This window comes from Acomys minous (genome assembly GCF_964271855.1).
Source record: "Acomys minous genome assembly, chromosome: 9".
Taxonomy (NCBI): Eukaryota; Metazoa; Chordata; class Mammalia; order Rodentia; family Muridae; genus Acomys; species Acomys minous.
The window spans coordinates 30,911,469-30,928,780 of NC_140490.1; the positions used below are offsets into that span (position 1 = coordinate 30,911,469).

General features: G+C 41.2%; 1 protein-coding gene and 1 long non-coding RNA gene across 3 annotated transcripts in view; one reads left to right on the forward strand and one right to left on the reverse strand.

Annotated features, from left to right (window-relative positions):
* The window catches only part of LOC311605129, a 97,335-nt gene that overhangs the window by 67,561 nt on the left and 12,462 nt on the right, over positions 1 to 17,312 (forward strand). The window contains exon 2 of the long non-coding RNA XR_014781800.1: positions 12,367 to 12,447. This is a non-coding gene — a long non-coding RNA (uncharacterized lncRNA). The remainder of the gene's footprint in view (positions 1 to 12,366; positions 12,448 to 17,312) is intronic.
* The window catches only part of PTPRG (protein tyrosine phosphatase receptor type G), a 685,241-nt gene continuing 670,326 nt past the window's right edge, over positions 2,398 to 17,312 (reverse strand). For both annotated transcript variants that reach the window (XM_084795413.1, XM_084795412.1), the window contains 4 exons: positions 16,150 to 16,296; positions 15,304 to 15,446; positions 7,424 to 7,559; positions 2,398 to 6,780 (listed from right to left, as the gene is read on the reverse strand). In XM_084795413.1, the coding sequence (XP_084651539.1) occupies positions 6,634 to 6,780; positions 7,424 to 7,559; positions 15,304 to 15,446; positions 16,150 to 16,296 (573 nt within the window). In that variant the 3' untranslated portion in view covers positions 2,398 to 6,633. The remainder of the gene's footprint in view (positions 6,781 to 7,423; positions 7,560 to 15,303; positions 15,447 to 16,149; positions 16,297 to 17,312) is intronic.

The following is a 17,312-nucleotide window of genomic DNA, read 5'->3' on the forward strand; positions in this document are numbered from 1 at the left end:
TAATAACTAGTTTAGTGTAGAATAAAGGGAATTTTGTGAGAACAGTATGCAGTCAGAAGGGGCCTCCATGCTGAATGGTTTTATTTACTTGCTCACAGTGGTATACAATTGCCTTTCTATTTTTTGTATAAAATCCATCTCTATTGAAGTACAATATATATGTACATATACATATATATGTATATATTTACATATTTACATATATGTATGTATATATATATTTACATATATATATATATAATTTTGTGTGTGGTGTTGTATAATGTTGGTGTTTTCCTCTATTGTCCCCACCTACTCTCTTGAGATGGCATCCTGTGCTACATCTGGAGCATGGCACTTCAGCCGAACTGCCAGCAAGCCATAGGGATTCTTCACCCACCTCCTCCACCTCCAGCTGATAGGTGCTGTGTGCTATGGTGTCCCACTTTTACATAGGTGCTGGAGGACAAAGCTCAGGTCCTCATGCTTTGTAATGAGCACGTTACCCACAGAACCACCTGCTCCAACCCTAGAAATACATAATTTTGAGTGCATTGAACTTCTGTTTCAATACTGGAGATTGAACCCAAGCGCCACATCTTCTAGCTAGGCAAGTGGTCTACCACTGAAGTCAAAGGACTCTTCCAAGTCTAAACTGTAATCTCGGCCCCATGAGTCGGAAGGCGTTGTTGCCAGGGACTTTACATTCTAAGAGCACAGCTATCATGTAGTCTGTGGACTAAGGAGAGGCTGCATTTCAGCAACTGCTTGTGAGATGGGCTCTAACATGATGCTGATGTTCCCCTCAGTTTACAAAGGTGACTTTGAAAGGTGCCTGGATTATTGGGCTCAGTCTGATCTCCCCCCTTGCAGATGCCATGTGTGGGGAGGGAACATAGTTAGTTACCTTGCAAGGCCATGCCAAGTAATGCCAAGTAATGTGACTTTTTTCTTTCTCCATTTTTCAGGAGCATATGAGGTAAAATGCTGCTCTTACTGTACTCCTTGCCAAATGAAATGTCAGAACCACAAAAGCTATTGCTACCTTGCTAGTTTTCACCTTTAACTTAGGCTACATAAAGTAAAGCTAGTGATTCATTCATTTGTTTGTCTTGGTGGCTGTGGTTTTGAGAAAGGGTGCTGTGTAACCCATGCTGGCCTTGAATGCACTGTGATGCTAAGGATGACTTTGATCTCTGGGTCCACCTATCTCTTCCTCCCAAGAGCTAAGGTTGCCATCCATGACACCCAACTCGAACCTTTGACTTCAGCCTCATCTCTGAATCAGGATGTGGCCATCAGTCACTCGGTCTTAAGTCTCCTTGAAGTTTCACATTTAATGTGTAAAAAAAGTGGAGTTTTAGTGCAGTGTTCCCCTCCCCTCTTCTTAGTAACCAAAAGGAAGCTTCCTTGTCTATATATTCTATACACTCAAGGCCATGGAGTTGGACAATTAATTTAACAGTTTCTGACGTCATGTCTTCCTTAATGGTGCCATGTTGGTTGACTCAATGGGCGTAAAGAAGGTGGGAACCCGCTGTGCTCTGACTGGCAGGGTATGAATGATAAGGTCAATATAAATGCTTTGATTGCTGGTATGAGGGGGGAAATGGCCCCGGGGATCTGACTGCTATTTCAGAGGCAATTGCTCACCAGATCTAGAAAGGTTAGTTAAATGACTGATGGTAGTCAGACACTGATGTGGGAGGCTGTGGGTCTATTGGCACACCACAACTCAATTTTGAAAAGGACCTTGAACTCTGAATGTAAAAAGTTTATGTTTTAAAATGTAGGTACATAACAGGAGTTTTCAAAAACAATATATAGGCCTAATAAAATACATGTTGCCTGGCCAGGATCTATGTAGACTGTTGATTTGTGATCTTCTGATACAGCATACTAGAGTCACCCTCGAAGGGTATAACTTGAGAAAAAGGCGCGTTCATATAAAGCCTACACGCATGCATGCACACACATACATGCACATGTGCACACACACACACAAAGAGAATGGAGAACTAGTAACCCGTTAGTGGATGTGGAAAAGTTAGAACCCTTACTCACAGAGGCACCTACTCTGACGTCTATTCCATAGTTCTACAAAGGTGAGTGACCTACCCTTCCTCCTAGACAGTAAGTGAGAAGATGGAGAAGTTACTCCCAGTGTGGTTGAGATGCTGGAGGGAGAGTCACAAAGGAGAGGAAGTTTGACACCTGTGGGACTTTGTCCTGCCTGCTCTCAGAAAAGGAGGATGAGTATCAATAAATCAGCCTGGCAGGTGCATGTCCTTTGCTCAGGGTGACTACTAACTCTCACTCACTACAGTGAAAACTGATGGTGGAGGGTGGCTTAGTGTTAATGTGGCTTTTAAAGGGAAGGAGAACCTCGTTTTCATAGAAATGCTCAATACTAACAAGTACATCAAAAACCATACTTTATTTTATGTATAGCAATACAATTTACATATTAAATAACACTATAATAGAATGATTTGATATAGTTTTAAACAGAAGGAAAAGGGAAAATTTCCAGGTTATAAAACCCCTCCCCCCACAGAACAAATCTTAAAAAAAAAAAAAATCACGTTTTCCAAAATGGGTCAATGTGACAAATGTACTCAGTGACTAGTCATGTCTAATTGCTGTTGCACTAATGGTCAATGGGATTAAAAAGAAAGCCTGACTTTCACAAGCACTGCCTCAAAGGAAGAGCACACGGATTCTTCTGGAATGCAAAGATGGTTCTTGCTACTTCAGTACACAGAAGTTCACATATCCACCACAGGAGAAAACAAAAAACAAAAAGCTATGACATAGTTGAAACTAGAAAAAAATTAGCTTTATATGAAAATATAAAATTCTATGATTATATACCATAGATACAAAGCTCCCAGAAGATGCTTACTCAAGCAACAAGATATTTACAGTTTTAATGATTTTAGCTATTTGAAAATGGAGTGAAAGAAACACGGGTCAACATGAAGGTGGGGTTCTTTAGGAACAATGGCTGCTTGCTAGTTTCAAATGTCCTAACAAAAAAGGAGTCACTACCCCAAATGTTGGAGAGTTACGACATTTTATAAAATTGACTGTCTCCTTTTCTGGAGATGTTTATTCTTAAAACACAAGATATTTTTTCTTGAAATTAATTATCCTCTGTAGAAAATGCTTCCCTTTGCAAATATTTAACAAAAATACTAAAAACATTTTAATAGCTAAGACAAAAGTAGAAGCCAAATGTCATTATAATTTCTTCTATTTTTGTTTTCACCATGCCTTCTTTCTAGAGATAAATAAAGCCAATATTGTGTGTTAAATGGTAACTAAGGGGAAGTGCAAAGGGTTATGTGAAATTACAAGTGCTGTAAAGAAAAAAAAAGCAGGCATTTTCCCTTCATATAAAAATTTACTGGCACCATTTGAACAGAAAATTTAGAACATAGAGGTTGAAAAATGCACTTTCCAGTATAATTGCAAAAGCCTTAAGACAACTACATTTTGATTACTTTTTCTTAAATTATGAGTTTGGGTTTCTTTTTTATTTTTATTTTTGCTTAGAATTAGTAATGTGTATCTTTGGTAAATTGGTATCTATATTTTACTTTTAAATATAGTATATATGTGTTTAAGAAAAAGTCAGGAGAAGGCAGTTGTGCTGTGTAATTACAAAACAGTTAAGGTTACTTACTGATATCACTGTCACTCTGGGGTAAAACCCACCAACCAGACCTTGAACACCATAACCCTTCTTTCACCTTGAACACTACAACTTTCTTTGACCTTGCTGGACTCTTCTATTCAAAGCAGGTTTTCAAAGCTTGCCTAAAGTTTAGGAAAATCCCCAAACTAAACTCTATTATTCTTGAAACTCAGGAGGTGACATAAAAGATGGTATTATGGTGTGAGGTACACAACACTTTCCCGATGTCTCTAATGTACCTTTGATGTCCAGCGTGTCCACCTGATATAATTATAACAATTCCGCTTCATTTGGTTTGTGCATTTCATTGCCCTAGAGGTAAATTCACACACACACAGTCAGCGGATCTCAGGACCTTGTACATTAGCTGCAGCAATGGCTGTATCCTTCCCCTCGACCGTAAGTGGCATTAACCTCATTATGTACTTCAGCCATGTGCTTACATCTCAGAAGAATACAACATCTTTGGAACTCTGTGCCTCTGGAAAGATGCAATATAGTTTTTGCCAATAGCAAAGAATAGTGAAGATACCCATTGTGGTGAACATGAGGCCTGAGGACAGCTAAAGGCAACTATCCTCAGTGGAGATGTGTGGACCACTTTGGCAAAACAGGCATATAGTAACTGCTCCTAGTCCTGTTAGGCTGGGATCTGTAGGCTTTAGCTCCAGCCTGCTGTAGACATGCAGGCTGCCCACAGAAAGCTTCTAACCCATCTTGGTTATGTCTCTGTCCTACTCCTGTCATTCCTTCTTGTCTTACTCGTGTATGACATAGTCCCAGAACTGTGGAGAGTATACAATTCCATGATGGAATCTTGCGTAAACAGCACAGAAAGTAATACTTGCTATTCATCTCCAAAGCAATGTTACTTTTATTAAGAGAAAAATAGAGAGACCATGAACTCCAACTCGAATGTTAACTCTGAGCGGCAGAGCTACTGAGCATCTAACTGAAAAACGTTAGCGGATATCAGATCAGTGTACGACAAAAAGAATCTGCTTACTAGACTAAGAAACCCTAGCCCTTACCACGGTCTGAAACCTTTCCCTTCATTATTCTCCTCAGCCTCTAAAAGTTGTCATGTTTCTTACAGTCAGTCCTTCTTTCTGTTATACAAAGTGACACCTCTGGGGGGACCAAAAGGGTTGGTAAGTGTGCCACCCTGCCCAGACATTTTAGCAGACTGCTTAGCTAGTCACTAGTTCTGAAAGCCAGCCTCCCGGTACTCTGTGTGTTCTCTTAGGTCAGTGTGCACAAACTATATTCATGGGACTCTCCTGGCCTAGCCCCTCCATTGAAACCTTTGGGCTTAGTCTGTGCATCTCTTCTTAGCAGCTCTGGTTCTCCAGCACTTTTCTGACTGGTTCCAAACAAACAACTCAAGAACCATGCCTCGTCCGTACTGTACTGCTGCCCAGATAGCGACAGCAGCGGAGGGCCTCATCATAAACTTACTGGCATAAAAAGGAAGCCAAACCCTGTTTTGTCATGGGCCCAATCTTAGGGGATGATTTCAAGTCTGACAGAAGTTGACCTTCCAAAGGAAACATGAAAAGGAAGATGCAGATCCCGGAGAATAGCTTAGTGGTTTGTGTTTAGTTCTAAACAAACCCAAGTGAAAGTTCTTATTAATGCTTCCGTTTGCCCATTATGGACTATGGGTGGAAAGTAGCCCCAGAGGCTGAACCCTGGGCTTCCTAACAACTGTCGCCATCTTTTATGGATGTGTATTTGGTTGTGAACATCCACAACTCTCCTTTTAAAACCTACTCTAAAATGGAGACACCATCTTTCATTCAAGAACTGAATTGTCTTTTTAAGATTCACATTTCTCTCTCCCAGTAAAACTGAGTCACATGTAGGAATTTAGTCCCAAACATACTTCCAAATCAATCTTAAATAGAGCATACATGTAATTAGGAGATTTATTATGAAACATTTGGAAAAAAAAGAAGAAGAAGAAGAAAAGGATGCTGTCTCTAGGTAGTTTTATTAGATTGCTATAGGAGTAGTTAGTAGGGGCTTTTCGAAGACTACACTTACACTTAAATACCTATATTTTCCTGTTGTTGTAGCTACTCTGAGGTATGGTACTATTCACGAAAAAGCTGTAGTGGGGATTAACTAAAGGGTGTCATCAGTAAATTATGTAAAATAGTGCCATCTTTCCATAGTAAAAGACAGCCCTGATTTTTAGGGTGTAGCTACTTCAGAGACTCAAAATGGAAATAACACACACTGTCCACGTGGCTACTGTGAAATCTGTAATACAGAATGATTCTTTATTTTGACACATTTCAACTGTGAATAGAACTTGGTAACTAATAAGAAATGTTCACATGACGCAACTCTTAAGCCCTCTTAACTTCTTAGTGGATTCCTCAACCATCACAAATGGAACTGACATTCACAGACCTTCTTCGGGGCTTCCAGGAACCTGCTGCCCTGCAAAAGGAAATGCGCCCATCCACTCCACTAAAACAGAAGGCATGTAGTATTGAACAGTGCCTAAAAAATAGAGGGGGGGTGGTGCTGAGAAAAAGTACAGTGTTGCCTGCTAGGAAAATGCAGTTCCTTTAGAATAATGATAAAACTGAGATTCACTGTCATAACAAAGACCTTCACTGCACGGAACTGAAAAGTAGCATGTATGTGGTCATGGAATGTCACATCAGGGTTTGCTGTAGTATTCGATTACAGGCAGTAACACTGATCATATAGTGCAAACTAGGTAAAGTTGCGTTTCACTGTGTGAAATGAACAGGTGCAAATGCTCAGTAGGATACCATTAAGACATAAAATGGCAAAAAATAAATATCAAAACTTTTATCAGTGTAAAAAAGTAACTGGGTTATTGTATAACCTAGAGTCTGGCAAAAAAGGCCTCAAAAAAGTTCTGTCTTTACAAGTCTCAGAAGTTTACAAAGTTAAATGCCCTTTCAGGGGTCCAGTCACACCAGAGACTCCATGCTCTCGGCAGGGTCTGACTCCTCTGCAGTTAGCACAGCACCATTTTTGTCCCCTGTCATGGGACCATTTCCATTTTCTTTAGTGCTGACCAAGCTGAGCATTGCTTTGTAGATGAACTGGTATTGTTCCTGGAAGACAAGAGGAAAGGGTTAGGCATTTTACCTACAATGGATACACTGATCAAAAGCATATGTCAAAGAAACACTCCAAAAGAGACAAGAATAGCCGATGTCTTTTCTAAGAAACTTGAAAAACAGCCACTTGAATGCTCAGTCACTGAGCTCTACACCTTCTCCAACCCTTCTGGTCTCTGCTAGCATAGGATCTGTTTCAGTGATGGTGGCTCACTAAGATAAAGGAATATCCCCATTTTATAACTGGACGACATCAGTACTGTTAAAGCAGAGGTTTTTGTTGTCAATGCTGTTGTTTTTGAAACTACAGCGTTACCAACATTTTGGGCTAGATAATTGTGTTGGCAAGGTTTATCTTGTGCATGGTAGGGTGTTTAGCAGAAGCCTTGGCCTTTATACAATAGATGCCAAAGAACTTCTATTCAGTTATAAAACCAGTAAGTCTCCAGACACTGCCAGCTATCTCCTGGTTGACACCCTTAGTTAGGAACCCCAGGTCTAGAGCACAAATCTGAGGCCCATCTGATCTTGTATAGGTTTGATACATATGCAAACTACTTACAATGACACATACACAAACTACTTACAATGACACATACGCAAACTACTTACAATGACACATACGCAAACTACTTACAATGTCTGTGAATACTCCAGGTCTCATAAGATTTATCATTTTTGCCACCTGGAAGACATCCACAGCATTTTCATTCTCTAGCTGCTGGGACAAGGTGGTAAGGGCACATAGCATTCCTGCAGAAACTGCTCCATACCTGGGAAGGGGACAAGAAAGATGTGATTTCAGATTTATTAGTAATGGACTGCGTGCAGTAGAAGGCAAATGTCACTACATACTTTCCTAGGAATTAAGTAGGCTAGGTTGGTGTCTAATGCAAAAAAACAGAAAGAATTAAAGTATTAGGCAGGGGGAGGGATTTAGACAGTTACATAGAGGTGACACTTTTCATGAATACGGAACTGGCCAAGCTGTCCCAATAAACATTTAGCTTCATATCCAATATGAAGCAAAAGGTTCAAAAGTAGATTTGGAAACATTACAGATTTGGGGTTGGAAAAAAGGTATGACAATAGGTTGTGGAGGTTTTTGGTTTGTATGTAAACATGGTTTTGTTTGAATCCCAGGTGGGGGCTGCTCCAGTTTGTCCACAGCTGATAACTGCCTCATGAGAGGGCAGGCGATGTTTGTCAGCTGGAAGCCGCCTCATGCAGGGGCACGGTCTGTGTCAGTTGGGATAAATGCCGGACCTAGAGAGAGACTGGGGGCTCTGAGAAAAAGAAAAAAGGCTGCTGGTGCTTCCTCACTCCCACCCCACCATCGCCCCCCTCCACCGCCGTCACCGCCATCCCTGATGCTCCTAGTTGCTGTTGATGACTGGGTTTGCCCCAAGGAACTTGATGACCCTAAACAGCAGGAAGTAGCTAAGGAAACTACAGCCTTTCTCCCCACTAACCTTCTTTCTCTCCTACCTGGTATTGGGATGTTGGAAGGGATTGGGGTGAAGAAGGGAGAAAAAGATATAAGAAACCAAACTAAAAATAGATTTTAAAAATACCTATAATATGTGGGAAAAACCCAGTATGAGAGCCCTGACTATTTACTATCAGATAAATAGAAAGGGCTGTAGGACCCTCATTTTTTCAATGTCCTTAAGCATATAAAATGTCCATTTGGTTGTGACCCTAGCCTTTAATAGCTGAGCTGTCTTTCTACCCCTTAAGCAGATAAATGGAACTTAAAAAAAAAATCATTCACTGTATAGGAACAATGTTTTGGCTAACCACAGGCTATAGTTATGATGTTCCTATAAGATGACAAGGCATCTGGGAACTCCTATTACCAGTGACATCATAACACATCTCAGTCCAGCACATCTGTGTTTGTGGTAATGCTGGCTTAACCAGACTGCTTTGATGTCACTCAGACAGTTAAAGCACATAAGATGTGGCCACATCTGCACTGTGATGTCTGGACAACAGAATAGCCTAATGGCGAACTTCTAAGAACCAATGGCTATGGTTATGGATGGGTGTGCATGGCTCAACATGAGTCAGACCTTCTAAAACTAACTTCGCACTACATTTTAGGTTTCATAGGTACTGCCATATAGCCCTCCCTCAAACTGAGTGTTACCCGCTCACAATCTCCCCAGGTGGGAAACGAATTTGTCCTCATTTAAAACTTTTAAAAGTACTCTTAGGAGCTTCCCTCATTAGTAAACTTTGGATACATCTGTTAGGCTTCTTTCATTCTGTTTTTGTTTGTTTGTTTTTTGAGCCAGGGTTTCTCTGTGTAGCTGTCCTGGACTCACTTTTGTAGACAAGACCTCAAACTCACAGAGGCACACCCAGCCTCAAGTGGTTTTATAGTGCTTTTAGTATATGTTTCAAGTATTTTCCCCCTTTCTCTAGTTTTTATAAGTATTTTTTATGATTATTTTTGTTTCACTACAATACACTATGGTTTATATGTAAATTATGGTTATCTTTTATTGGAGGAGGGAAGGAGATTATATTTAAGAATGCTGTCTGTAGCCCAGTATTTTTAATGATTTTGTTCTAGACCTTCTAATTTTATTTTTCATGTTTCAAGTATAGGTTATAAATGCCTACTGCTGGTATATTCCTAAACCCACGTACTGCCAATTTTCATTTCATATTTATCTCAAAATACCTGTAGCCTCTGCTCCATCTTATCCCATTTTATATGGATTTTGGAACCAGAATATCAAGGAACAAAAGATGCTGTTAGGACTTTTATTACATTGCATGAATATACAGATTCATTCAAGGAAAGTCATATCTTTCAGTTTCTTCGTTTTCCTCTTCATAAACAGCATGCCTTTTCTCCCTTAATTGGACTTCAGTGCTTCCCTTATATCCTTGCACACTGTGCTGTAGGCTAATTTCTCAGTGCACAGACTCTCTGCTACTCTTCAAATGGTCTCTGTTGGTGGCACTGTTTGTTTGCCTTCAGCTGATGTATAGAAAAGTGAATCGTGTTGACTTAGTAAGTGCTGACAGTTACACAGCACAACTCCTGCAGCCTCACTGGGTTGTTGGGCCACACCTGTGAAGGTTCTCTGGGCAGTGGCCACACCTGTGGAGGTTCTCTGGGCAGTGACCACACCTGTGGAGGTTCTCTGGGCAGTGGCCACACCTGTGGAGGTTCTCTGGGCAGTGGCCACACCTGTGGAGGTTCTCTGGGCAGTGACCACACCTGTGGAGGTTCTCTGGGCAGTGGCCACACCTGTGGAGGTTCTCCGGGCAGTGACCACACCTGTGGAGGTTCTCCGGGCAGTGGCCACACCTGTGGAGGTTCTCTGGGCAGTGGCCACACCTGTGAAGGTTCTCTGGGCAGTGACCACACCTGTGGAGGTTCTCCGGGCAGTGGCCACACCTGTGGAGGTTCTCTGGGCAGTGGCCACACCTGTGGAGGTTCTCTGGGCAGTGGCCACACCTGTGGAGGTTCTCTGGGCAGTGGCCACACCTGTGGAGGTTCTCTGGGCAGTGGCCACATCTGTGGAGGTTCTCTGGGCAGTGGCCACACCTGGGCAGTGGCCACACCTGTGGAGGTTCTCTGGGCAGTGGCCACATCTGTGGAGGTTCTCTGGGCAGTGGCCACATCTGTGGAGGTTCTCTAGGCAGTGGGCATAGAATGTATGCTTTACCTCTTTATTGCTTTATTCTGCTTATGGCCTCGGTTAGACCCTGAAGTGTTTAATGTGCCAGCCCAGGAAGGACACATGCTCTTTATGGCCTTTTATGGTCAAGCTACTCAAGTTTTGAATAAAAATAAATAAAAGCCCATCCCATGGGCTTCTTGTAAATGACATCTAGTTAAAGATGATTGCTTGGTTTCTTTGTTTTGTTTGCTGAAGATATTGGTGGGGATATGAATGGGTGTTTGTTATTTTATTCCATTATTTATTATTGATGTTTTCTACCTATTTTATCTATCTGTTGAATTTTTTTAAAAATCCCTTTGAAAATGTCTTGAAGACATTAATTCAGTTAGAGAAAAAAGTAGGGAAGAGCCTGGGACACATAGGCACAGGAAACAACTTCCTGAACAGTACACCAACAGCCCTTAATGTCAACAATTAATAAATGGGACCTCATGAGGCTGAGAAGCTTCTGTAAGGCAGGAGACACTGTCAAGAGAACAAAGCGACAGCCTACAGACTGGGAAAAGATCTTCACCAACTCTTCATCTGACAAAGGTTTAATATCCAAAATATATAAAGAACTCAAGAAATTAAACACCACAAAACCAAACAACCCAATTGCGAAATGGGGCTTGAAACTAAACAGAGAATTCTCAACAGAGGAATATCAAATGGCCGAGAAACACTTAAAGAAATGCTCATCCTCATTAGTCATCAGAGAAATGCAAATCAAAACAACACTGAGATTCCACCTTACGCCCATCAGAATGGTTAAGATCAAAAACTCAAATGACACTACATGTTGGTGAGGATGTGGAGAGAGAGGAACACTCCTTCATTGCTGGTGGGAATGCAAACTAGTACAACCACTTTGGAAAGCTATCTGGCATTTTCTCAGAAAAATGGGAATAGGGCTTCCTCAAGACCCAGCTATCCCACTCCTTGGAATATACCCAGAAAATGCCCTAACACACAACAGGGACATATGCTCAACCATGTTCATAGCTGCTTTATACATAATAGCCAGAACATGGAAACAGCCTAAGTGTCCCTCAGTAGAAGAATGGACTAAGAAACTGTGGTACATTTACACTATGGAGTACTACTCAGCTATTAAAAACAAGGAATTCCCGAAATTTGTGGACAAATGGATTGACCTAGAAATTATCATAATGAGTGAGTTCACCCAGAAGCAAAAAGAGACAAACGGTATATATTAACTTATATCAAGACACTAGTCCAAGGGATATGTCCCTACCAAGACCTAGCTGATGAACATGATATTCTCCACCGTTGAGTGGAGAGTGAGATCTGACTCTCACACGAACTCTGGTGCCCCTTTTCTGACCACGTCCCCTGGATGGGGAGGCCTGGCGGCACTCAGAGGAAGGATAGCAAGTTACCAAGAAGAGACTCGATATCTTAGAGCATATATAGGGGAAGGAGGTCTCCCTCAATCACAGACATAGGGGAGGGGAGAAGGGGGAAAGTAGGAGGGAGGGAAGAATGAGAGGAAACAGGGGAAGGGCTAACAATCAAGATGTAATATGAACAAATTAATTTAAAAAATGGTAAAAAAAAATGTCTTGAATTCATTAATGCATTTTGGCACTATTTAGTGTTATGTTGCTAGGATAAAGCTTGTTTTGTCATAATATCTAACTTTATATAGTACAGTTTGTTGGACAGTATTTTGATCATGATTTTTAAATGTATAGGTTTAGCCTATACATTGCTAGCCTTTCCTGGTTATGTTCAGTTTGTGCTCTATAATCTCCCTGTTGCTACTGTTGGGGTATAGTTTCAGTGAGAGCTTTGGGGCCCAGGCCCTTGGAGAGCTCCCCCTTACTCACTTTCTGGTAACCACTACTGTGTGCTCTGTGTTCTCTTCTAGATGATTACGTACGCCCAGTGACCCTTCCTGGTGAAGCTGTACCGCTGTCATCGTCACTTGATGTCGAAGAGGCATATTCAGGTGAAGTATGCGGCCAAAGAGTCTTACAGTGAGACTATGGCCAAATTTCAGCTTGCAAACGGAAGTGGCTTAGAATAGAGACGGGCACATATCATCTACCTACACCTAAAGTTTAGCAGCACCAAGTTTTAAGTGAACAAGTCTCAAATACTCTATTTCCTCCAAAGTGTATCATTTCTAGTGTTTATCACAGAGCATGCTCAACGTACACCAAGGTACAGCAGCACAATGACTCTTCTGTCGCTATCTTTCCACTACAAAAGCCATCAGCTCACGGACCGTTGCTTCCATCTGTTTCCTCCTCCATACATACTGAAGTAAAATCTCAGATATTTTATTTATAATCAACTTAATATAAGTGATTTATAAAAGGGAAGAATCTAGAAAAACAAACTCATGGAAGATCCTTTTCCTTAATTTATGCCTCTGTGTTTCCGTTGTCACTTTCCTCCTCCTTCCTTCTCCAATGTCCACTCCCATCCTCCCTCTCTCCCTACCTATTAAAGATAAGCTGTCACTGGGGAGCCCTGCCTGGCCTTGAACTCCTGACCCTCCTGCCCAGGCTCCGAGAAGAAAACACATCCCCTCCCTGATATCACCACTGTATCTTCCATTACCCCAGGCCTTGTTTATTGCTGAAGTTTTCTATCTTTGCTCCCATTTCCTTCTTTTTGCTTTCATCTGTTAATCATCTTTATTTTAGCAATTTTATCTGTTTAGCAGCTTTATCTGTTCCCCCCACCCTAGCTTTTTAAACTGAAAGCCAAGTACGTTTCTGAACTTCAACAAGTGCAGTTTAGGCTACGACTTCTTAGGGGCTGTGCAATGTGGGTCCACTTGGCTGCCCAATGTGGGCTTATTGCTTTGATCATTTCTTATTATTTTGCAGTTTCAATCTTGGTTACCTCTTCAAGCCACAAGTTGTTTGTAAATAATTTACATGTAAGATTTTTAGTTTCCATTAATAGGCTCTAGAATCTTACTATAGATTTCTAATATTAGTGTCTTGTGACAAATAAGTTTGGCATTGTATCCAGTTTGGATACAATGGATCCAGTAAATCCATTTTTTGGGTCAATTTTATAAATAAGCCATTTGTGTTTCCACAGACTGTCTCTCACACAGTACCCTGTGAGAGCAGGCGTGTCTGCGCCAATGCTGGGCGACGCTCAGCAATTCAGGTTTTCTCCAAAGGCGCCTTTTCAAATGTCTCCCGACTGGCTTGGTTTGGGGACTGGATTCTTCACTGTCTCTGAAACCTTCCGCTGCAGCTGTTTTCTCTTACTTCTCTGTCAGCCCCACCATTCTGCCGTAGCACATCTCTTTCACATTTCACAGCAATGTCTTCCAGTTTTAGGTGTTCATTTTGTTAACTGGCTCATACATTTCACAAACCTCCATTAGTTCTCCAAATATATTATCTTAATATCCGCTATGATTGCTCTATTTTGATTTCTTGTTTTTGTTTTAGTCCTCTCTCATTGTGTGGTATTTGTCAGATTCTAAGTTGTACTGAGTTGACCCTATTTTCATAGTCTTTGGAAAAAGTCATTTGTACTGACTTGGTTTCATGGAGGAACAATTTAACCTTTACTTACTTTGTTCTAGTAAAATAATTAAACTTAGGACTCCCTTCTTTACTTTCCTGGCTCTTCTTAAAGACTGACTCTAGGCAGTCAGACAGATCAGTGAGATAGAGGACTGCAGTCTGCTATGCGTGTGCTAGCCTTCTCGGGGCTGCCTTCACTATCATTGGCCATTCTTAGTACACGTCTAACATCTTAGTCAAGGACAGGTGACACACATAGCTGTAGCGGTAACAAATAGTCTAAGTTACGTGGGCTAGGCTGTCTCTAGTTTTGTGTAAGAACACCAGTGATGTTCATACATGAGGAAGGACCCTAATGTCGTATTCCCAGAAGTTCTGAAGAGCAAGGCTTAAGTATGCCTAGAAACTATTATCAAATGTACCTACACATCTAACATTAGAAGACAAGAAGAAAGACAAGAAAACAATGGCCATTCTCTTTTAGAACCTTATGCAGTATGTAGGATTGAATGATATTTGCACTAAGAACTGCATGGACTTGGTACAAAGTGATCCTAGTAACTTCCAGGCTACATTACACAGGAGTCCTATACAAATCCACTGGCTTTGGAAGTTGTCTTGACCCCTCTCTCCTGTGTCTCAGGGGACATGCTCATTCAGGAGAGTCCCGAGTGATGCCCGTGCTTTAAGGCAGCCATCTGGGAATTCTTAGTGCCTTTTAGTAGAGAGGTTGCCTTTTCATTTTCACACTAGATCCCATAAATTGTGTGGCTGCTTCTAGCTGACACTAAATATAAATCTACGCAGGCTCTAAGAATTTCCTCCCCTGTGCCTGTTTCCCCAAACACAGACTAAATGTCATAAAATGATTTTCTTGCTGACTCTAAGCAGTCCTGACTTGTGGGTCTCTTTTCAGCAGTTAGCTGACATTATTTCAGTAAAGCATCTATTCTGCAACCACCTCAAAAGGTTATGTGTGCTGCAGGCATCCCAAGTGGAAGAGACTACTAGCCTTGGAATACAACAGATTTGAGCAGGTAAATATAGTCACATGCTGAGAATGCCAAACTGTTAAAGTGTGCCTGTCCCTAAGGAAGAACCTGCTTATTTTTTAGTGAAGAACAGAAGTGCAATATTTTCCCCTTCTAAAGCATATACTCTAGGAATACTTGGAGCCTGACCAATTAAAACACCCCTTTTGCACACTAGAAATAACAAAGAGTATCAAAGATCAAAGGTACAGAGAAAAGGAGGTGTCCTTTTCCCACTTCTGTATGAATCCAACAAGAACAGAATCAGATACATACTCGTCATGAACAATAGTGGGGCCATCCCGTGTTAAGGCCTCTTCCTTGATGACGTTGATCAGCTCAAAGGTACTGCTTATGGGGGCGTCTGGGTTAGGCCATTTGGGACACTGAAAGTGCCGAACTTCTAGTACATAGTCATCCTGCAACCAACAAGACAGAATCACAACTCTTCCTGCAATTCGTATTTCTTGAGTCAAATGCCTGATGCCCGCTCCCTAGAAAGCATGTATCACAGGAAACTGAACAGTGTTGGCTTGCCCAAACTACACAAGACTGGCTTGCCATTCAAACACACCATGCCAGTGAACAGTAAGATCTTTTACATCAGGCGAACACAACACCTCTAACGGACATTGTGGCCTATCACTCTTGTGACTTGTAACAGAAAAGACTACTTAAGCAAGGGGCTGAGGTATCATTTAAACTAGTGATATGCGGAACATCTCTTATTCTCAGAAAGAGGCAGTTGTTATATGTGGAAATAGTGTATGTTAAAGTGTTGCCTTCATAGCATCGCAAGGCTTTGTTTCCGGTGTCAAAGCTAGCAGCATTTCACTGCCATATTGGATACATTGTATTGAATATATAGACACAGTGTCTTTATCTTTAAGCCAGAGGACCTACTTGAATGCAGCCTGAACCAGAGACTGTTACTTCTCATCTACGCAGTTGAGAAAAACAAATATTTGAATAAAGGAAAACTTGGGATGCCTATATTTAAAATTAAGTCTTATTCAAACAGCTGAGCCCTTCTTGAAGGTGGTAAAATCACTTTATCATTACTTAGGAGGGCGATACAGGGCCCAGGTGGGGCAACTGTGGAGGAGATGTAGTTGAACTTACCTGTGTAGCTTCAAGGATAAAGTCGTGGATGATAATCTGTTCTTCATTGGAGAGGCACAGCCTGTCTTTGCTGATAAGAGTGACAGTGAAAGCCTCACAGTTCATGGATTCCTCTCGACTTGGCCAGTACACAAACTCATCTTCTGCCTTTGTGAACCAAGGAAACAAATCATTTTTACAGTGTAATCAAGTCTTTCTTTCTCGGTTTTTGTGCAAACGGACTCCTCATGTTTGTCTATCTCAAGCCACTCAAGTTACCATGTAAATCCATCTTAGAGTTCTTAGATAGTACACGATGGTCTCTAGGTTTATTCATTCTGCATACATACCTGTGTTTTGTGTCCTTTGACCTGATCCCTACCTCCAATTATCATCTTGTTCGCACCATAACTTTGGATTGCTATTTCTCAATGAGGCTTTAGAATGTATGGGTTCCGGTGTATGGGTTATTTAACCTAGTGCAGTGTTCTCCAGGCTCAATCTGTGGTAAAAACTAGATCTCGTTCTTTCTTAAGGCCAGAAAATGTGCTACTCTACAGACACTTCGGTTGCTTCTATATTTTGGCTGTTGTGCATAATGCTGCAGAGAATACTGAAGGGCAGGAATTTCACATGGTGTTTATCTTTTTTTTTTTTCTGAGATGTATGCCCAACAGAGGGCTACTGGTGCTTTATATTTCTTTCAAAACTTGAACACTATTTTCCATATAGTTGTATTAGTTTACAGTCCAATGAATAGTGAGTTGTCTTTCATTAAGAAAATGGGGTGTTGCGATGTAACTCTTAAATGCACTATGGAGTAGGCTGGCTCCTAACTTGCATTTATTTTCCTACCTCTGCCTTCCAAGTGCTGGGGTTACAGCCATGTTACACCATGCCAGCAAGAGTTCCTATTCCTTCTTACCAACAGCTGTCATTCACTGAATTTTTTTTTAAGTAAATAGTCACCCTAATTGTTAGGAGGTGCTCTTTTATAAGAGAATTGATAATCATACTGACTTCCTTTTCACATACCTGCTGGTCATTTTTGTCATACTTGAAGACATATTTTTGCCGACTTTAGAGTTCTTTATATACATTTTGGATGATAGCCACTTGATATGGGATTTGTACCATCTGTCCTGACAAATGAGGCCATGCTCAGAGATGTCCACAAATGGTCT